Source organism: Hoplias malabaricus, chromosome 2 (genome assembly GCF_029633855.1).
Source record: "Hoplias malabaricus isolate fHopMal1 chromosome 2, fHopMal1.hap1, whole genome shotgun sequence".
Lineage (NCBI taxonomy): Eukaryota > Metazoa > Chordata > Actinopteri > Characiformes > Erythrinidae > Hoplias > Hoplias malabaricus.
The window spans coordinates 42546940-42569439 of NC_089801.1; the positions used below are offsets into that span (position 1 = coordinate 42546940).

General features: G+C 42.0%; 1 protein-coding gene across 1 annotated transcript in view; it reads right to left on the reverse strand.

Moving 5' to 3' along the window:
• Positions 1-22500, reverse strand: part of dlc1 (DLC1 Rho GTPase activating protein) — a 94910-nt gene that overhangs the window by 18325 nt on the left and 54085 nt on the right. Inside the window, exons 6-9 of the mRNA XM_066659725.1 lie at positions 8775-8846; positions 5137-5218; positions 4524-4587; positions 1-775 (exon numbers count right to left, since the gene is read on the reverse strand). The exon at positions 1-775 is cut by the window's left edge and continues 775 nt beyond it. Of these exons, the coding sequence (XP_066515822.1) occupies positions 1-775; positions 4524-4587; positions 5137-5218; positions 8775-8846 (993 nt within the window). The remainder of the gene's footprint in view (positions 776-4523; positions 4588-5136; positions 5219-8774; positions 8847-22500) is intronic.

A 22500-nucleotide genomic window follows, 5' to 3' on the forward strand; every position in this document is an offset into this window, starting at 1 on the left:
TGGTCTCCGACTGGCTGCTTCCTGTGCTTCCGCTACTTGTTTGAGTGGAGTATGAGGTGCTTCTGTTCCGGTTGCCATTGCAATCCAGACTGGTGATATCGACACAGTTGAATCGTCGCAGCTTATCCTCATCAAATCCTTCTTTCAACACTGGTCCACTAATCTCCAGCCTTCCTTGGCTAGCTGCTCCCTTCTTTTTACGTTTCGAAGCCGTGCTACTGCTGCGCAAGCGCAGGCTCTCCATTCGTTTCAGGAAGCTCTTAGCCCTTGAGCGCGTGCTTTTACTACCTGCACTACTTCCAGAGTGGGATTTGGCCTCGAATGGAAAGCTTCCATGTTCCAGTGGTGAAGGAAGACCCTCAGAAAGAGAGTCTTCGTTAGCTCCAGATGTCCCTGAAGAGCAGATACTGACAACCGAGCTAGCGCGGGTAGTTGGGGCTGTAGCCACGTTAGAAATGGTGGTAACAGGGCTGGATGGGACTGTTGTGCTATGCCCACCACTGCCAGCACTATGCAAGGATCCCACCTCCGGCTGCTCACTGAGGTCACTTAGCACGCTCTCTGAACTAGCGTTAACTCCCTCCCGGAGCAGAGGGCCTCCAGGCAGACGCTTGTCCTGGGAGGAGAGTAAGGGTGGGGCAGACACCCCATCTCCTGCTGGGGGCAAGAAGACGTCCAGGTCCAGCTGATCCAGACGAGACCAGCGCTTGCTGTCTCTCTGGAATGTCCAGCGGCCACTGATGGCACAAGGTTCATCATCGTCTGAATCTTCACTCTGGAATAAGACAAAAGAGGACATTCGTCTTTTTATTGTCTGGGAATTTAAAGGACTTGACCAGAGATCAAGAGACAGGAATCGAGAATTTAGGTCAGAGTTTTAGGATCATAAAATATCTACTTCATAAGCTTTGTTTAGGGTATTCAATAAAGGTCAAGCCCTGAACACTTAGGCTTTATCATCTTACCTGCAGCTGACAAAAGTAGGTCTGTGGATCTGGTCTAATCCTGTAGCAACTGGAACAGCCTGAAACTGTTTGAAACTGTTTTCGTAAAACCTCAGAGAGGTTAACCTAAGGCCAACCTGAGGGCCATCACACCAACAACAGAGACCCTTCATATCTGCCTCCCTAACCTCCTCCCACTGTCTCAAACAAATGATACGACCAATCTAAAGATGACTGAGGACTGAATGCTGTTACTGTGGCAGGCTTAGCCATGTCACCAGAGTCAAATGTCCACCATTCCTTTTCCAAGCTTAACTCTGGATAATCTATTCCCCCCTGAGGGGATCAGCGGGTGGGGGTCAGGCGTGGGGGCTCGCCCTACAGCTGGGTATCTGGACAGGCCTGGTCCCCTTCCCCCTTGTTGAATCTAACACCACAAACACACGTAAAGCCCCACTTAACCACAAATGTTCCTTGGCAAAAGCAAGAGTCTGGGTTTCTGTTGAAGTTATGGAAGAAGCAGCCACCAAGTGCCTTTAAGGTTCTCTAGACATTCCAACTACCTGCTCACACATCAAGGACGAAAATCCTTTTGATTTTTTATTTAGTGTGGTAAAAGCCTGGAGATATAATGACATAAAAAGGGAGATGTGTGGATTTTCCAGGTCATGATCCTAGTATTCCAATTTGAGGTGTCTCCACCTTGGTCTAAAACTCCAGCTCTTATACCCAAGCTCTCTTCTACACCTCTGGATTTGTTCCTGGCTTCTGAACCCTGCCCTGTGAAGAATCGTCTGCATCACAGCAGATAACTGCGGTGACCAAAGTTCGTAAAACCTGGCTGTGGTTGTTATTTTATGGCCCCCCAGGGAAAAGCTTTTGATCAGAGCAAGCAAGTGCCTAAAAATGACTTTCTTCAACTGATTGTGTTGAAATCTTAAACCATGGGACCATTTTAAGAACATTAAATATTAAATAAGTTTTACAGGTAATTTTCCTGTAACTGCTACACTTTTTAAGGTGGAATGAAATATTCCTTTAAACCTCTGGAGTCTGCGCTCACACCAGTGGAATAAATCAGAACTTTTGCAAAAAATAGTTATGCAACTCACTGAGTTTGTGTCCTAAAAACATAATAAACATACTCCCAGAAACCTTAATGGGTCTGCTTTTCAAATATATGGAGGTTGGAGAAATTAACTTTTTTCCTGGTTGTTATAGAAAAACAAGTAAAAAGAGTCACGTGTCACTCTTAGACTTGATGGCTCACCCCTTCGTATTCATATGATAATAGCATGAAAATCCGGCCACTCTTATTAGAGTATTATGACGCGTGAAAATGCTCATTTTAGTTATGTAAACAAATGCACATGAGTATTTGACTCATTTGGCGCTGCTTAGCTTCACTACGCTGCACTACTTCAGTACTATATTCTAGCGATGGAATTTGTGAAGTTGACAGTAAATGTTTTGTAAATGTGCAGAGACACAGAACTCAGCTGGAGGGAAGAATGAGGAAAGGAAATGCTTGTAGTAAAGTTTGGTTGCTCTCTGCTGCTTTCAAGCAGTTGCCTGAAACTAAATAATTAAATAGCACAGTTTACAAACAAATTATTCCGTTGTTCTCACTGATGGGGTGTGGGCTAATGGGCCATTATCTTTTCCAGTGCGGAGGGGATTTCTCACCTGTATTTCACACCTTTCTTATGAACAGTGTCACATCAGATTCATAGCAAAATAGAAGAAAAACTAATTAAAATATCAGAAAGCTGTAAATACCAGTGTGTAGCCAACATTCATGTCTACAGAATTCAGAGCTCTAAAGAAAACTTCATAAATGTTCACATGTGTTTTTTCACTATATATCAGCACCTTTGAAAATAGGTTTTTGGGAAGTCCATGTTTAGAGTTAATTTAGACAAAAAAAAAAAGGTAAATGACATACATACGTCTCTCACATTATTATTGCTTGCTTTGTGCTGAATATTAGCATGTGTAGCTATTTGGAACGAACTTTTTTGTAAGTGAAATTAGTTAAAATATAAAGGCATGTCAGATAACCTCAGACTTGGTTGAAAGGCCTGAGACTCCAGGGGATTAAGACATTTAGGGGACTGAATGTAGCTGCTGCACCATTAAAGGTGGAACTGAATATTGATTTTAGAAGCTTATTTGAAAGAAATTACTTCCCCATTTAAGGTGGAACTGAATATTTTGTTTTGAAGCTTAGCTGAAAGAAAATAATGCCTGCACTATTTAAGGTGGAGTGGAACATATCTACAAATCTTCCATTTAAGTTGGAAATTAAATTTCTTTTTAGAGTCATAGGTGACAGAATGTAACTGATGCACCATTTAAGGTGGACTGGAATCAGAATGTAAATAGAGCAACATTTAAGGTAGACTTGGGAAAAAATTTTGTTGTCAAAATGTAACTTTTGAAAAAACAGATTAGAATATAAGCCACCAGAATGTAATCACTGCACAATTTAAGTTAGATTGGAGTGTTCTATTGAGAATCCAAGGCAGCAACATGTATGTAAAATGTGTTTATCCGTTGTCAAAGCTTTTTCTGTCCTGTTACGTGTCAGTCAAGTATTTTTCTATTAAAATCAACATATTGAGTTGTAGTGTCAAAATATAGAAACAGTAATGGCCCAAAGAAAGAAGGATGGAAACAGAGAGAGAGAGGAACGTATGAAAGTAGGAAAGAAAGGAACGAGGAAAGGGGGCAGGGGATCAGACGTGACCTGGAGCCAGGAGATCAATGCATTCCTGAGATACTTGGAGCCTGCAGCTTTTTAAAGGCAGCACAATCGCTTCCTTAAGACAGCTTCTGACCCCTGGCTTTGACTCTATGTGCACCGGACGACACCAAGGGTCATCTGCCCTCGAACACACACGTACACACGTTTAACAATGGAGGCTTTGTCCCGGATACAAGGGTGATTTAAGGTGGACATGAAAAATTAAACCAGGCGTGAACTGAGCAACCTAGTTAATAAATAATTAACTGAGCCTGGTTTAAACAGCTGTTTAGGATTTTAAGGTGGATGTTAAAAACATAATCAGCTGTAAACACTTGATGAATTTCTTAAGGTGGACTTAGAAGATATATGTTCTAAGGTGGATATCCATTCATTCATTCATTCATTCATTCATTCATTCATCTTCTTTTTCGCTTGTCCATTTCAGGGCCGCGGTCTAAGGTGGATATGAAAAGCCAAACCAAGCATAAACACAGGGCTTGTTTGATTTAAGTCACCGCACTTAACTTTGTCAAAAAACTGCATTACACACACACACACTCACTATAACCCACACTGACCAACTGACTGCTCCATTATAGTATAATTGTGGGGTGGAGAAAACACATCCACCTCCTTTTAGGGTAAATGAAGGACTTTTGAGGAAGTGGAGAGTGTGAGAAAGAGAATAAAACACAACAAACAACAGAGAGAGAGAGAAAGAGAGAGAGAGAGAGAGAGAGAGAGAGAGAGAGAGAGAGAGAGAGAGAGAGAGAGAGAGACAGACAGAGAGAGAGGCAGGGGTGTTGGGCGGAGGGAAGATGACAACTTACTCTCTTTCTTTGAGGAGTGATTTCAAGCCTCATCCGGGCACACTTGTTGAGTGTGTTCAGTCTCCTACACACACACACACATTACAGAAAGTTTATAGTCACATTTTAAAAAGACCCCTAATGGGTCTTACACAAAAAACTTTAATCCATAGACACCAGCCAGTGAGAGAGAGGGAGAGAGAGAGAGAGAGAGAGAGAGAGAGAGAGGGAGATTGTGTATGTGCCTTGGCTCCAGTAAATGGCCTCCAGATGTCTCAACACTCCAGCTGGACCACAACTGACCTCTCTCTCTCTTTTTTCCTCTCCATATACTTCTATTCTCTTTCTCACCCTCTCCCCTTCATCTTTAATTACTCCCTTATTCTCTCTCTTGCAATTTTCATTCTCTTCAATTCTGTAATCTGCAACCCCCCCCCTCTCTCTGTCTCAGTCTCTCTCTTTCACAATGAGAGAAGGGAGAGGATGAGATATGGAAAAAGAGAGAGCGAGAGAGGTTAAGGATATACAGCTGTAATAAAAGTTGCAGGTGAGATGGTAATAAAAGACAACAGCTTCCTGAGCCTGACAAGTGCTGAGTGGTATTTGTGCATGTGTGTGTATGTGCACGTCTCACCTGCAAAGTGCTTCAATGGCATCTCTGTCCAAAAAGTCATGATCTCTGGTGACTGACAAGATTTCAATCGGAAACTGACCATCTACAAAAAAATGTAAAAAAAAATGTTATCAGAAAGAGCCCCGTAAAGCATTTAGAACTGAAATCATGCCCAGATAAGATCACAAAATTGTACACAGAGTGTCTGACCTTATACCTTCACACACCATGAACCCCCTGCTAACTTGCAGTCTTTTCACAGGGGGCATAATTAGGCCCTTTGTCTATGTTTCACTGAATTAAGTCCACAAAGCTCAACAGCGGGGTCTGAAGACCCAGACCCACCCGTTTCTACTTTCCTTTACAGACCTGTCACTTAACCAGCCACACATATATAGACTCATATATAGAAACAAAGCAAGAGAGAAACGCAGAGGTTTAATCCTGAATCACTCATTACTCCCTATGTGGTGCACTACACAATGAACCTAAATTGTGGAAATCAAAAATCTGGTGTTATTCGCATGTGTATATAGCAAAAACTCAGTTTTTCCCATAAACACGATGCCAAGGACAACAGTGTTTTCAAAAATCTCAGGCTTTTTTTCCTAAAATCTCCATTTTCAGTGACACTTAAAACACTATTTTTATATGGACAAAACACAGACAAAACCTTTGTTTTATACAAATATCTGTATCACTGTGGACAGGCCTATAACTACCCAGCCCCATTGGTAGAGTTAATGCATGTTTAGTGCCACAAGTTCCATGTGGACACTACACTGTCATGAAATAATAAGTTGTGCTTTGAGAGAAACTTTTACCAAATTCATGGACTTTTCCTTCATTCACTTTTTTTACATTCCAGCTGCAGTCAGTCATTTTAGAATCAATATTTAGCAAACAATATTATATAATAAGAAACAACATTATGGTTTCTACTTTTCTATCTCACCACAGATCAAAAATCAAATGTCTCTGTTGTCCCTGAATAAATCTGTTAATGCTGCATGAAGTGGGTCACTCATGTGGGGTCGTGGAGGTACAGAAAGTTTCACTTAAAGCTAATGGTTAACTGGCAAACTTTTGAAAACTCTTGATCCAGAACATCAAAAAACAGTGGGTTAGAGGCTATATGATCTGCTGTGGTGTGGGATTAGTGTTTTGGATTGGCAGTCTCAGACCACATTTCAAAGTGGTTAAAGCTAAAATAAGCATACTTCTTGCTTTGTTTTACAGAATTACAGTCATGCGGGTGTTCCCTTGCTGAAGAATGGTTTGAAAATGAGGAAAGCAAAGTTAGCATAAACCCACAACCCTGGAATGGATTAAGCAGCAAAGAATATGATAATGATGAAGTTAGCATAAAGCTAGCAACTATGCTAATCCGTGAAAGTTTGATTTGGTCAGTGAGCACAAAGAAAGAGACATGGGGGCTTCTCAAGGAGGGATTAAAGAATCAACATGGAGGGGGTGGGTTCGCCACCAAACACAAACACACACACACACACACACACACACACCTCCACTGAAAATGTAAAGGAAGTGTGTCCCATTCACACAAACAAACACAGCTGTGATGTTGAAAGGCAGAACCATGGGAGGCGTATGTGGGTGTGTGTGAGAGAGAGAATGTGTGTGTGTGTGTGTGTGTGAGTGAGAGTGAATGACAATAGCTTCTCAAGTGGCTTTTTCTCTTTATAAATACTGTCTCAAGACTAGACCTCAGTCATTAATGGGGTTAAAGGGTATAAAAAGGGAGTGAGTGAGTGAGAGAGAGAGAAAGAGAGAGAGAAATCTGAAAATATGAGAGAAAAAATAAGTTAAAAAATGGCAAAGATAGAAAAGGTAGAGAGAGAGAGTGAGGAAAAAAAAAGAACAGAGATAAAAAAAAATAATTGTTATTCTGAGTTACTTTACTGGATCAAGCAATCTTTAACATGGCTTCTGCTAATATTTTTAGCTGTCCGCTAACCATTTGTCCATGTTTATATTGAGCAGTGTGTGACACTTTCTGAAACCACACAGTGAAGTTTATATGTAATAATACACAAGAAGGAGTGCTATAATATTAGATATTTGCAAGGGTGATCTTAGGGACAAGGCCACAGCACACCAGTGCCAATATTTCACATTTTAGAGTAAATGTCAAGTGTATTATTGCGAATATAGCACAGTTCGTTATCGCAGTTTATTATTATGTTTTAAAGGGGACAAGGGATGCGTGGAGCATGGCCAGCAACAGCTTATTTGCAAAAAAGTGACAGAGCCTTTAAACAGCCCATTCTACTAAAAGGGACTGAAACTGGCAAGAATAGAGCTGGGGAGATCTCTTTATGTGAGAGTGATTTTGTGCAAATAACTTCATGAACATGTTTTGTATAGCCCATAGACCTGTTCTAACGTGTTTAAAAGGAGGTATAATATGTCCCCTTTAAGATAAAGAAGACTGAGAAAAATTATGTTTATCAACCTTCCGTGAGGTAGAATAGTTCCATTCCATTACACATTCCTTTATGCTCTTTTCAACAAACACTGGATCTTTAACTTGTGCGATGTTGGACGCATCCAGGATTTTTGAACGTTGGTTCTTTTCAGCGAGCCGGTCTGTGTTCACACCAGATTTGTTGGGAAACAAAGCTGTATTATTCAGAGCTGCTCTCTGTCCAAATCAGGACTGAAGCAGAGATAAGCGCATCAAGTCGATAAAATGTCATGGTTTAACCATAGTTTACAGCTTCAGATCATAGTGATATATTTCATACACTAAACGCTGCCAAGTTCTTTTTGTTTAAGTTAAAAGTGAGCATTTTGGAGAAACGCTCCAGCGCCATGATGGTGAGCTTTGAATGAGAGCAGTGGAGAGATAACAGAGACTACATAGACATAGCAATTTACTTGCATTTATTTCTGATTTCTTTTGTTTACAAATCAGAAAGCAGATAACGGTCCACTGCACCATAACCCTTTACTCAGTTTAAAATATTGTGCGCGAAAGAAAAATTAACCGATTCCCCGCTGGGTGAAAAAGTCCAGGCACAGTCCTGTAAGCGCTAAGTTACATGTATTTTGCGTGATACGTGAAGAGTTTTGGTCAGAGTGTCATTATCATGTAATACTGGTACTCCTGGAACGTCTCTCAGCCAATCACATTGCAGGTTTGGAACTATTTGTGGTATAATACATATTATTAAACAACTTTACATTGTGGCTTATACATTAGCATGTATCATAGTACATGATATAACATGATACATAATGCTAAACACTGAAAATAAGGTTCTATTACTTTTTAACAGCCTACTCGCTGTTAAAAACTCTAGAACTCTAAATAACCACGTCTAGTTTTCATGGTAGATCGAGCCTCACAATGAACATTCTCCCTACCAGCACATCTGAAATTAACTGAACACTACAGTGCTACTAAGAAACAGGGCCCAGGTCTTCGGTGCTAGCTGACAGACACTGTTCTTATGATGGGGAAAGAGGGAGGGCATCCAGAGAATGAATGTGCCAGCTCGGACCCCAAGCTGAGTCACTGGGGACCAATTGCAGAAATGAAGTTTAGCAGAACTGAAGGAGTGGATAAACATGGGGGCTATCTAGGACCTAAGTATAATGGGAATGAATAGCAACATTGAATGGCAATAAGGACTCACCTTCATAGAGCTGAGCGTACTGAGGGAACCCAGCTGCCCTCAGCCATGTACAAGCCTCCTTTGCTTCTATCTCTGAGAAAAAGAGAGAAAGAGAGAGACTACTGTTAATTCCCGAAGCCCTCTTCAATGAGAAACATTGTGTATAGCATGTAATGTACACAATAAAATCACTCCCAAAACCCAGCCCCCAAAAACCTGACATGCCCAACACTGTTCATTTATGTGAGAAGAAAGCAAATGAAGCCTAGTCATTTCTAACACTAATGTAGCAAGAAGTAAATCTTGTCCATTTGCCTATAAATACTAGTTAGCTATCTATAGCGAAAACTGTAAACTGTCATCATTGTGAGTCATCAGTTAGTGAGCGGCTAACTTATGCCTCATGGATGTTACAGTGGACTACACTGAGTTACATTATGTTGTGTTACGATAAGTCACAGTATGTTCTGGAGCTTTATTTTCTAGAATGTAAATGACTACTGAAAATAAAAAATGCTGTACATTTTGCAACTGAAATGTTGATACAACAGAAAGGTCCTAATAATCCCAGTAATCACCAGGAAAATGTAAGGACAGAACATGGTTTTAAGAGTGGATTTGAGGACTCCTGCTTTACTGTATCCACCCACCCGCCCTCCCCCTCATTACTCCACTCTCTGGGTCTCGTACAGTGCTGTTATTTTTCGAACAGTGCCGCTAAGCAGCTGCCAAACACCCACTGGCCTGGGAACAGCCCTTTTAGGACCTTGGCGCCAAATGGCTAGCTCAGTTCACAGCGGCTAGTTTGACTTTTAGCACTTTGTTCACACGGAGAGGCGTCGGAGCACCGAGCAAAGTGGAGACTTCAGCACCGGGGTGAGTGTCACGCTGATTTTACACCCAATAGTGCTAATAAAAAACCTACAAACAAGGGGCATCTGATTTATGCTACTCTGAACTAGTGGACTGGGTACTAATTGTTTGGTTGAGTGACACACTTATGTCCCACCCACATGTATCTGTATGTTTATAAAAATTGAGTGATGTGGGATTAAACCTTTGTGTTTTTCTCATGCTTCCTGGTGTTTTTATGTCTCTCATTAAGAGGTACTATGGACCCCTACTGGACTGGCATGATAATGCAACGCTTTCGTATGCATCTGAATGGATGGAGGGAACAAAATCTGTTTTTAAACATATCCAGATATGTGGGGACAAGCCCTCACTATCCATCTGAAGCATTAGTCTTGCTTAAGATTCAAACATGCTAACATATCGTTACTTAATAAATTTGTTATATTTATAATAAAATGTGACATAAAATGGTCCCCACTAATATTTCTACAACAAGAGTTTTCAGCTATTTTACGGAAAAACAAATCAACTAATCATAATCAAGTGTTTGACATACAGAAATGCAGATATCGTAATTGTGCTACAACAAAAACAGACCTACTGGAAGCTGCTTCACAAAGATAATTACCATCATTCTGACAAAAGAAAAAAAAAAAAAAAAAAAAAAAAAAATCCAAACCACTCAAGAAAAACAATACTTTAAATCAACCAATCAAAACACCACAAACCAAAAACCCCTATACCAAGAGGTTTTCCACTTCCTGTTCCCTACTCTACTCTGTTTTTCTGTGCTTCCATTAGGTAAATTTGGTCCTGGTCACTGAAACTGGGTTATTTTTTAGTCCCTGCTCTCTTGTGATTCCAAGAAAGCTGAGCAGGGACTAAACCATGATGTGTAAACCTTGCAGAGTGCTGATTGGCCAGAGAGAGTCATCACTCTATGCCACGCAATGCAAATGTCCAGCACAACTCACCATCTTAAAATTCTCCAAGCTAAAGCAGAGACCACCTTTGTCTGAACAAACAAGAGGACACCGGATACAATTGGGGGTTGTGTGTATGTGTGTGTGTGTGTGTGTGTGGTGGGGGGAGGGGGGGGGGTAGTAGTGCAAAATTGACCAGGGACCAAACAAATAGTAAAGGCCAATAGAGTAGGGAGCTTGCAGTGGAAAAAGGCCAAGAAGCCAAGTGTGTAGTTGTGGGCACAGCCTATATTAGCACAGCTAGGTCATGCTCAGTTTAGCGAGTGTTGTGCTCTGTGATGTCGACCCTGAGATCTCCACCAGGACTTATCTTTTTCCTCCAGCTGGACTTGATCGGTGTAATCCTACTATCAGAGAAAACATCACAAAGAGGGGCTGCTTTCCACAAAAGATAACCCTAAACAGCCAGGCTATACACACTCTTCACATAGAGAGAGACAGAGGGAGAGAAGAAGAATGAGAGAGAGGAGAGAAAGAGAGACTTATAGAGAAAGTGAGTGAGCAAGAGAGAGAGAGAGAGGAGAGCAAGAGAAAGAAAGAGTGTGTGTGTGGAGTGATACGTGATGTGTACTCGGATGAATGAGAGGCTGTGTGCATGACAACATAGGAGGCCGGTGATAACACACTCACACACACACACACACAATGGAAAGAACTTTGTGCCAAAGACAGAGCACATTTACATACCAACAACAAGCCTAGACAGAAACAAGTTGTAAACCAGGGGAACACACACAGACACACACACACACACACACTCCAAACTCATCTAACACCCTCCAAAACTCCAGAGCAGGTGGAACCCCCTCCGCTCTCCCATGAGATCTGACCCCATCCATCCTCCTGCTGTGGGTCTGAAAGGATGTGGAGCAGAAGAGAAGCTTGAGGGGGCCCTCTACATACACACACACACCCAGAAAAAAAGACTTCACTGCATCACTGAGTGGGGACTCAGGGGTAGAGTTAAAGGGTGGACACAGTAAGCAGTGTCCACAATGGAAAGTGTGTGTGTGCGTGTGTGTGTGCATGTGTGTGTGTGTGTGTGTGTATGCAGTTCATGAACCCTGAGGAATGTTTAACACTAAAAATAATTACACACACGCACACTTTGGGAAGCATCCATAATGAGAGTGCTTTGGCTTCCTGTCTCTGTATGTGTGTGTGTGTGTGTGTTTGCTTAAAGCCACACAACATACACAGATGTCTAAACACACACTCGTTCGTTCCCAGTGTGTCAACAAAGTGAAGCAGCACTAAAGACTTTTTAACCTGTAACTACATTTTCACACACACACACACACACACACACACACACACACACACGCACACGCACACGCACACGCACAGAAAATGCACTACAGATTTAAGACTCTAGATAATTTCTGTAGCGTGTGTGTCATTGTGAGTCCAATTGACTGAACTTCCCTTTCCTGTCTGGCCAAAGGGAGGGGTACAAGGAAACCATGGTTACGTAAAAAAGTAATCAACCACGCCCACTTTTGTTTAAGGTGGGATCATAAGATGCCAAGAAAAACACACACACACAGGACAGGAAGAGCAGGAGAGAAAGAGAGAGAGAGAGAGAGAGAGAGAGAGAGAGAGAGAGAGAGAAGATGGAGCTCCATCAGTCCAGTGAACTCAGTTCCACTTCTCCACAGGGGGACGTTATTCCCCAACTTCCTCTCTCACTCTCCCTCTCTCTCTTGCTCCTCAACATATTCTACCTCTTTCTTTCTCTCTTTTTCATCCCAGCTGATAAACAACAGAGCATCCTGATCCCCCTCTCACCCCTTATTCAGAGCAAACCATGTGTGTGACTGTGTGTGTGTGTGTGTCTTTCGTTTTTGAACACTGAACAATGGAGGAGATCTGAGATGGAGAGATAGACAGACAAACAAAGATAAACAGAGCAACACAGAGATGAGTAAACAGACAGACAGATGGAGAGATAGACAGAGAGACAGATGGAGAGATAGACAGGCGGGCAGACAGACGGACCCCATGTGCATGGGGAACTCATCTGGTCCTCAGACAGAGTGGACACTTTCCTTACCGAATCCTAGAAATACGACTCTGTCATTCTCTCTCTCTCTCTCTCGCGCGCTCTTTCTACTATTCTGTCCTTCATCTCTACCTCCATCTTTCTTCTTTTTTCATGACTGCCCCCACCCCCACCCACCCACCACCTCTGCCCCCTCTCAGGTTCCTGTCAGAGGAAGTTCTCACAATCACAGGCCAATATTTTCCCAGCGTGAGCTGCACTCTCCTCACAGAGTGTTGTTCTTTGTGTGCGTGTTCTGTCTCAAAGCAGTTAAAAGTCGAAGAGAGAGAGCGAATGAGAGAGAGAGAGAGAGAGAGAGAAATAGAGTTAGATACAGAAAGAGAGAGAGAGAGAGAGAGAGAGAGAGAGATACAGAGAAAGATATACACTGCATACACTACACCTACATCTAGAACACTGGGAGAACCAGATCCAGTCTCAGAGTACACCTGAATGTTTCCGGGCAGTAAAAAGAGAGTACAGACTCTCCTGAGCATCAGAGACCCACAGCAGAGATGGATCCTGACCAAGTACCGGCTCAGTGACCACAGCCTGGCCGCAGAGAAGAGCAGGTATAAAACAGTCCTGGTGGCACAGAGAGGACAGATTGTGTGGTGAGAGCGGAGAGGTGGAGAAAGAGATGCACTTCCTGCTTCACTGTCACAAATTCAGAACAAATAGAGAATGCTTCACAGACAGGTTTAAACAGCTGATCCCAAACTATCACACACTCAAAGACCTGGAGAAATTAGAGATAATCCTGGGAGATGGGCACACAGCCCCTTTCGCTGCACAGTGGGTATCAGCCTGTCATCGCCTGAGAGACAGTGGGTAACATCCTCCTCACCACTTACAGTATAAATATATATATATATATATATGTAATGCTCTGGCAAAATTGTTCTAATTGCTGTCATGCCAATAAAGCTATTTGAATCTGAATCTGATATACAGAGAGAGATACAGAGAGAGAGAGAGAGAGAGAGAGAGAGAGAGAGAGAAATAGAGATACAGAGAGAGATATATATAAAAAGAGATACAGATAGAGAGTGAGAGATAAAGAGAGAGAGAGAGAGAGAGAGAGAGAGAGAGAGAGAGAGAATTATTTATAATGCTATTTTTGATGAAAGACACAAATTTGTAATGTTCCTAATGTTCTATGTTGTTGTAATAATGCTGAGGCAATACTATATCTGAATAATGGCCATGCCAATAAAGCTTACTGAGAAACTGAGGAAAGTGTTGACCATGTACGGACTCAGCCTGGTCGTCAAGTGCGGCCACCACAGACAGGACTGGAGACCCAGACAGGTCCCACTCTGATCCAGTAGCGGTACAGACAAAGCAGCACCTCCTCATTGAGTATCCACTCTACCGCTCAATTAGGAGTTTACTCTACAGGTAAATCAGCAGCATCTCCCCTGAGCTCCTACACTGCACTAACACACAGAAACTGCCCTTTCTCCTGGGGGAGGCTGATCACACTCGCTGTATTTGTTTGTTTTTGTTTTCTTTGAACTTCTTTGTTGATCACCATCAATCTTGTATATAACTTCAAATTTTTATGCACTGTTAAATTTTGTTCATAATTTATTGCATTGGCAACAGTGTATCTCACTACATACATGCCAATAAAGCAGCGCTGAACTGTACTGAGAGAGAGAGAGAGAGAGGGAGGGGGGGGGGTTGCTTCTATTCAAACCAATGGAACCGAACAGAAAAAACTAAACCACCCACTTTAAGTCACATTAAGTTGCAACAGACACCTTCCCCCAACCCCCTCACCTGGACAGACAGATAACATATAAGGGGGGGGGAGTATAGGGGGGGGTAGTGGGGGATGAATGGAACACACTCCAGAACAAAGATGATCCCTTCCATTGATACTATCACACACACACACACACACTTCTTGTCCAGATGGACCCATTAGTGTCTCAATTTCTGAAAGATATACACATCAGCTCTCTCTCTCTCACACACACACAGAAGAGAGAGAGAGAGAGAGAGAGAGAGAGAGAGAGAGAGAGAGAGAGAGAGAGAGAGAGGTGGTGAAGGGCTGGAGGACAGTGGAGGCAACTACACTCCATCATGAAAACCAACACACTTCTCCCCACAGCGGACGAACACACACTCAGCTCAGTGTACACCTGGACGCACACAGTGGACTCACTCAGTTTCATCAGCTTCACTAAGGACATTCAGAATCCACCTGGGGGGCGACCTACACATCTGGACACAGATGTCCCTAAACACACACCCTCAAAACTGCCCCCCCCCCACACACTTTCTCTCTCTCTCTGTCAGAATGTATTGTATTGTAGAATTGTATTGCAAAAGCACGGGTTACAATTTTAAAACTTGAAGAAGAAAATAAACCCTGGTAACACTGACTACTAGTAACACTGGACAGGAACTGAGTCAAAGAAAAAAAAATATATATATCACATCACACAGGCTACATACACACTCTCTATCTCACACACACGCACACAGACAGACATAGGCAACCTACACACTCTCACACATACTCATTGCTAGAGCAACACGAGCGCTTCGTCACGTAAAATACAGAAGACCGTCCACTCTCCACACTCTCCTGCCTCTCTCTGTTCCCGTCTCTGTCGGTACTCACGCGTGAGGATCATGTCTCTCCGTCAGTGTGCGGCGGTCTCGCGCTTCGCGTGTGTAAATCCCTCCATGCCCTCACACAGTTCCGTGACTCCCGCGCACTCTCCGCGACTGAGCCACTGGGCGCGTGAATCAGGGCCGTGGACTCAGGGGGCGGGGCCAAATGAGCCGAATTTCCTCCCACTGACAGGGGCCGAGGGGCGGAGCGCTCTGATTGGTTCATTCAAAGTTACATTTTCTGTAATAAAACCTTTAAAATACTTTATCTATAAATTATCTTTTATTTTTATTGCTTCTTTACTGTATTTGCTTCAGTACTGAAAATATTTACACTTCTCTAGCTTCAATCACATGGAAATTATACATATATGTAATGTATATATATGACCACATTATATAAGGGACATTTCAAAATTATTTAGGCAAAAAGGAGTTTTCAAATAAGTGACCAGGGACTGTGAGTTTTGTGGGGTGTTTCCGTTATTTTGTCCACCTGTAGTATATATGACATAATGACCTGAGTGTATAAAAACAAAGCAGGTGTGTGTGTGTGTGAAAAATGGGTTCACACATACACACATACAGAAGGGCCTTAAAACAAGAATAGAATGGAGCAGGTGTGTGTTAGTTTTCACGTAAACACTGTGTGTGTGTGTGTGTATGCTATGTTATAGTTTGTAAAGTATTTTACTCATGACCTCCCCCATGTGAGTGACCCAGGACCATAAACTTGTTTTTTTAAAAAAAGTTAATGCTAAGTTTTAGCAAGCAGCATGTGGAAGCTCTGCTAGTGAGGTACAGGCTGCATTCCTGTTGTGTACACACTAATAGTATAAACTATATATTATGTACTAATTCTAAAAGTAAAAAAGAGTTTACAAAAGTTTCACAGGCTAGTACACATATTATTAACATACTACACTGTTGCGTACTAACAGAACACGATGAACTGTTGCTATATCAACACATGTCACACCAAACTTTAGCTTCAAAACTGCCTGCAATTTGTTTCATAATTTGAAACTCAGTTAGATAATAGTAATTCTATAGCTTCACGTCTCTCTAACATTGTGTGCACTTCCATCCCTCTCACTTTCTTCTCTTCTGCCTTTCTTTTTATCTCTGGACCTTTTCATGCATGGCACACCCTTTCCAGGTCAAACCAGCACATTGCTGAAGTCAGAAACACTGCCCTGGTTCTATTAGGGAATGGTAAAAGTGGGAGAACTGTGAATCCAATTGGAATAACAGGAGAAATCCTTCCTGAGCCAAACCTCAGTTTCCTGTAAACATCTGAAATGTCAATTATATCTGGTGGGCAGAGCCTTCAAAGGCCCTGGTAGATGTAAGTTGTAAAATTTTGAAGTCAAACATAATCGGCAGCAACACCACCCTCTAGTTTCTGCCTACAAATATCTGGAGCATTGTTAGCACAAAGTAACAAGCGAATCAGGATAATGGCCACCCACATCTGGGAGACCTGCTCCGTGGAGTATAAACTAACTCTTAAAGGGTCAGTACAGTTTAAATTGCGGTAGCTCTGTTCTGTACAAAATAATGTCAGGTGTCTTGGGAATCTGTAGCATGTGTTTCTAGGGTTTCTCTCTCTCTCTCTCTCTCTCTCTCTCTCTCTCTCTCTCTCTCTCTCTCTCTCTCTCTCTCTCTCTCTCTCTCTCTCTCTCTCTCTCTCTCTCTCTCTCTCTCTCTCTCACAAATAACATGTGGGCCCTGGGGCCTCCTGATCATAGCTCATATTTTTTCAATTAGTCATGCCCTGTGACAGGAGATTACAGACAGATCAGTGAGAAAGATGGAGAGAACAGATGAGAGAACAGAATGAAAGAATGATAAGGAAGTTTGAAGGAGAAAGATGAAAAAGAGAGAAACAAAGAAAAGAGAAAAGAAGAATGAGAAAGGTGGAAAAAAAAACAGCGAAGGAAGGAGAAAGAGAAAAGAAGCAAAAAGAGAAAGAAAGAAAAAACAAGACAAGTGGAAAGAAACGCAAGACAGACAAAGAAAATAAGAAAAGAGAAAAAGTTTCTCTCTCTCTCTCTCTCTCTCTCTCTCTCTCTCTCTCACTCTCACTGTTATGATTCACAGAGAGGTGTCATCACTTTTCCACCCTGTAATTGCCTGAAAGTCTGTAGCACTCTGCTCCTTTAACACTTTCAGTTCTGGTCGGGAGTCTTTAGGCTGACCTTGTGCTTTAGGGACCACCGAAGACCAACGTCCATTTCATAGACAAGGCTCTGTTGACCACCCCCTCAAAGGGGTAACTTTCCCTACAGCAGTGACAGGGTGGGAGTTACAGGATGTGTCTAGCGGGGGCCAGGTCCGTTTCTAGAGTGGATTCTAGCCCAAACTCTGCATTGATCACTGCAATGTTTTTCCGTATATGTATAATCCATATTTTGTTTTTCCATAAGCTATTTTCCCATAGTCCCCTTTTTCCATAAGCCATTTTCAATACTTTGTTTAGGCTATATTTCCATATTCTGTTTATTCATAAGCATTTTTCCATAGGCCATATTTCCACAGTTCATTTTTCCATAGGCCACATTTCCATTGAACATTTTTCCATAGTCTGTTTTTCCCTAGGCTATTTTTTCATAAGGCATACTTCTATAAAGCCATTTATTCACAGTCCATTTTTTATACTCCACTTTCAATCTCTATAGACCATATTTCCATAGGTCAGGTTTCCATAGGCAGTTTTTCCATAGTCATTTCAGTGCATTTCTAGCTTGTGTTTTGTTTTTACTTGTTTGCCACATTAGCCTCGGAGCTCTTAAACTAAAGAAATGGACGTCAGATGATGTATTCCATAATGCAGAGATATCCTTAATGACTTCCAATGCCATTCAGGCTGGGGGAGGTTTTAGCAGAGATTAAATTAAGCTTGTTTATCATGGAATGCTATCTTTGACTTAGAAAAACGGCATGAGTGTCTAATTTGGACACTACTGGAATACTTCAGGACAGCAGGTAAAAAAAAATAAACAAAAACAAAAACAACAAGAGTTAATGAGGAGGAATATTACAGAGCTGTAGGGAATGCTGTGGAAAATTCCAGCATTAGCTTGCTCTTGAGGAGGGATAATGACTTCACTCTGTTGTTTGTTTATTTAAGCATTTTGAGTACCAATGATTCGTCAAATGAGCTGAGATATCAGCTTCCTGTTTACGGATCTGTTTAATCCTCTGCAGTGATAGACTCTTCTCTTCTGGGAAGACTTTCCTCTGGATGTCGGAACATCGCTGTGATTATTTGATGCCATTCAGCCACATAACATTAGAGAAGTCAGGCACTGATTTTAGAGGATAAGATCAGAAATCCTTCCAGAGGGAGTTCCATCATGCCAGAGAACACAATTCCATTGCTAGCCTTCCAGCTAATGGGTGGCACAGGACATGCTAAGTAGCATGTAGACAGCTAAACATCTGGGTGAACGACAGATGCTAATTAAGGCACAAGAAATTACTGTTAAAACTAAGTGAGTACAGATTGACTCTTTAAATCAATGCTAATTTGTCTTAGACAAGCTATTAATCAAAAATTAGCAAGGCTAGCATTGCTGTTGCTGGCGTTTAATCAGTGCCCTCATGTCTAGACTGTCTGGAACTGGGATGCAAGGCTAAAACGGGTTCATAATTGAAGCATTCCACCTTAAATGGTAAAGTGGTTACATCCTGCGTCTTGTTTACACACGTTTTGTGGAACATTTAAGGTGGAATGGATAATCAAACAAGAAACATAATGAAAATTTAAACAAACTGAGTAATATTATTTATACAAAGAAGAAGGATGTATAGTCAGTCGTTAACATGCCTTTCCCATTTACTAAATAGGTTTTCTTTTCCATAAAAAGAAATGGAACCTGTTTTCCAACCCCACAGTGATGAATCAGACCTGCTAGCCTCCATGCTAATGTCTAGACAGAGAGAGACAGAATAGAAAAAGGAAAGGAGTGATAGATGGGTGACAAAGAGGGAAAGAACCCTTGTTAGCACTCCTCCGGCTGACACCATGATGAAGTACTTTTGCAGAGGTGAAGTTGGCGCTAGTTGGGTTTGGGGAGGTGTGCCAAATTATTCCCTCTATCCACACACTCTTTTGCTTGCAGACACACATGCCACACCCTGCAGCTAATGGCTAAACAGTGTAAAATTAAGCTGTTTTATTAGCTTGCTAATCAGAATGCTTATCAAATCCCTCTGATGGACTGGTGTTCTGTCCAGGATGTGTCCCTGCCTCATTCCCAGTGATTCCAGGCAGAGTTTGAACCCATTGTGACCCCGATCTGGATTAAATGCTTAAAGCAGTTGAATCGGGTGAATGAATGAATGGACTGTTGTCCTACAGGACCAAGCAGCAGATTGGTTCCTCTTAGTTGTTCATTTTTTTCTCAGAGGGAGTGTCTCGGAATTCCCAGCTGGCATCATATCTCATATTCTCTACGAATAGAATAGAAACATAATCGATCCCTAGTCATTTTGGCACATTTCTATTGGTCCGTTCATCCGAAAATCTCCACACAACATTCAAGACATCTTTGTTATGGACAAGAAAACAGCAAAATATTGGACATGCCAAGTTTCATTACATCTTGTTTGTCCCCATCACTTTTGCTTGTGACTGCGTTTTCAAGGAATGCCACTTTTGAAGCATGGTATATTACTGCAGAAGATTCACTGTTGACTGCTATGTCCTTCCGACATACTCCAGGTAAGCTACTGAGCTGTGTTTGGAGGGTATTTGAAATTCCATATGGTGCAGACACTCCAGAGGCTTCTGAAAGTGGAAGCAGGAGGATGGAGGGATTGAAGGCATATGGTTTGCTGCTGTTTACTGAAGGTGTGGAGATAAGAGACATTTGGACATTTGGGGGGGGGGGGGGCATAAACTTTCAGATGCTCAACCAGAAGCTGACCTCTGACCTGCAGGGGGCCAAGAAACAAACCAGGTGGATGTGGAGGGAGTTTTACTCTGAGGCCTCTGGGACCATTCTGGAGGTCCCCACTGGTGGTCTGCACCTAATTCAGATGAATGAGCAGTGTAGAAAAGATAAGCCAGAAGAACTGGACCCTTAGGAACTTCTCCTCTGTCTCCAGGCCCTTCTTAAACGGTCCATGACTTTCAGTGTCTGGGTTCATTTACTGGAGCTGACGAATGGCACTGAAGCTGCAGGGCGGAGGAGGACGAAGGCTGTAAAATGCCTCTCATGTTTGGAGATGGAATGTGGTTCCTGACCTGAATCACATTCCAACAAAAAGGGAGAAAAACGAGATGCCACCATGTGCCTGGCCTGAGTGCATCTGGACAAGTCTGGGATCAAATGTTTTTAGCAATAGAGCAGCTCCAGGGCAGGGGAAATGAATGCATTGACTTGGGAGATATGGGGAGGGTGTCCATACAGATATGGTCTGTATGTGTTAGGGAAGGTTGTAAAAATTATAAAACATGGTTTTTTTTTTGCTTGGTTTGTTTTTTTGAGTCTGTATGTAAAATAAAAATATTTATTTTTCATACATTTTTTATAAAATAATTTAGCCATCAATTGCATTAGGTAATTTTGGGTAAAACCCACCCGGTTACCCAATGTTTTTGCAAACACACTTCAGGAAAGCCTTTTAAAATTAATAAACACTACGTAAATTATTGAGTTAAAAAAAAAAAAAATTAAAATCAATCACCTGCAAAAGGTAAATAAATGTTACCATAGTTATATTGTGGTGGTGCTGACTGTGGAAGGAGCTGAAAAGCTCAAGAGGGAGCACCCAGCATGCTCAGTGGTTGCCCTTTTGGTTAGTTTGGGGATATTTAGGGGTTATTTAAGGGGCCTTTGTTTTGTGCATTTGTTTTATGGTGGGGTTTGTGTATTTGTGTTACTGTTTGTGTGTGTGTGTGTGTGTGTGTGTATGTGTGTGTGTGTTTTGGACTTGCTGTGTGGTGGTTTCTGCTGGCAGAGTGTTAATCACCTTCCAGGAGTTTGTGGTGGAGGGAGGATAACAGTCTCCACCAGTTCCATCCTACACTAAGTCTAAAAAGTATAAAGCCTTGAAAGTATACTTGCTTGTACACTTCTGTCTAGTGCCCTTGTAAGTGTGCTAAATAAAGGTTAATTGTTGCTACAATGATGCAGTCTCTTCTCCCTCTGCCTCTGGTGATGTCAGTTTCACTATCGTGCAGGAATGCACATAGATTAAAAAGACCATTTAAAATTGATATTACCTAGTTTTTCAAAGTACTTTTGCAGTTATTAAGGAGATAAAATAAACGTATACATATTAGATAGGTATTATATTATGTATAATTATATATGGCAGCCAAAGAAACATTACTGAGGTCAGTTATTGATGTTGGGCAATTACTTCTGTCACTAATCTCAAAGCAGGCTCTATCACTCTGTCACTCTCCAACCTTTAGATCTCCCACTGCTTGGAATTGGAGGTGGTGACGTTAAAATGGAGCCACCTCTAGACAGAGATGGTGTAAGTTACGTAACCAGGTCTACTGGATAACTATGACCTTCGGTTTTCATGCAAGAAGTGGAGAAGTATGTTTTTGCTGTCCGCAAAACGATCTGGTAAGGAATTTGAAGAATCCTATTGATGGAGAAAGACAAACAGATTTTGGGAGAGAGAGAGAGCAAGAGAGAGAGAGAAACTTAATTATTTCCTTGATTTCTCCCTCTTTACTTTTAACCTCTGATATTTGTCTTGATTTCTTTGGTCAGATTTGAACTAACTTGTGGCATTCATTCATTGTCTATAACTGCTTATCCAGTTCAGGGTTGCGGGGGGTCTGGGGCCTGCCCAGAATAACTGAGTAAACACACCCAGGAGGGGGCACCAATCCTTCACAGGGCAACACACACATTCAATCTCACACACACATATGCACACTTTTGAGTCGCCGATCCACCTACCAACTTGTGTTTCTGGACCGTGGGAGGAAACCGGAGCACCCAAAGGAAACCCACACAGACACAGGAAGAACACACCAAACTCCTCACAGACAGTCACCCGGAGCAGGTATTGAACCCACAATCCCAGGACCCCAGAGCTCCGCTGTGTGACAGCGACACTACCTGTTGTGCCAATGTGCCCTTATTTAGTAGGCGTTTCCATCAAATGACTGACTGGCATTCTTGGCCATGGGCAAATATTTTGGCAGCCTTGGTCCAAAAACATTTTTGCTGATGAGTAAATATGATGTTTGCACTTTTGCATACGC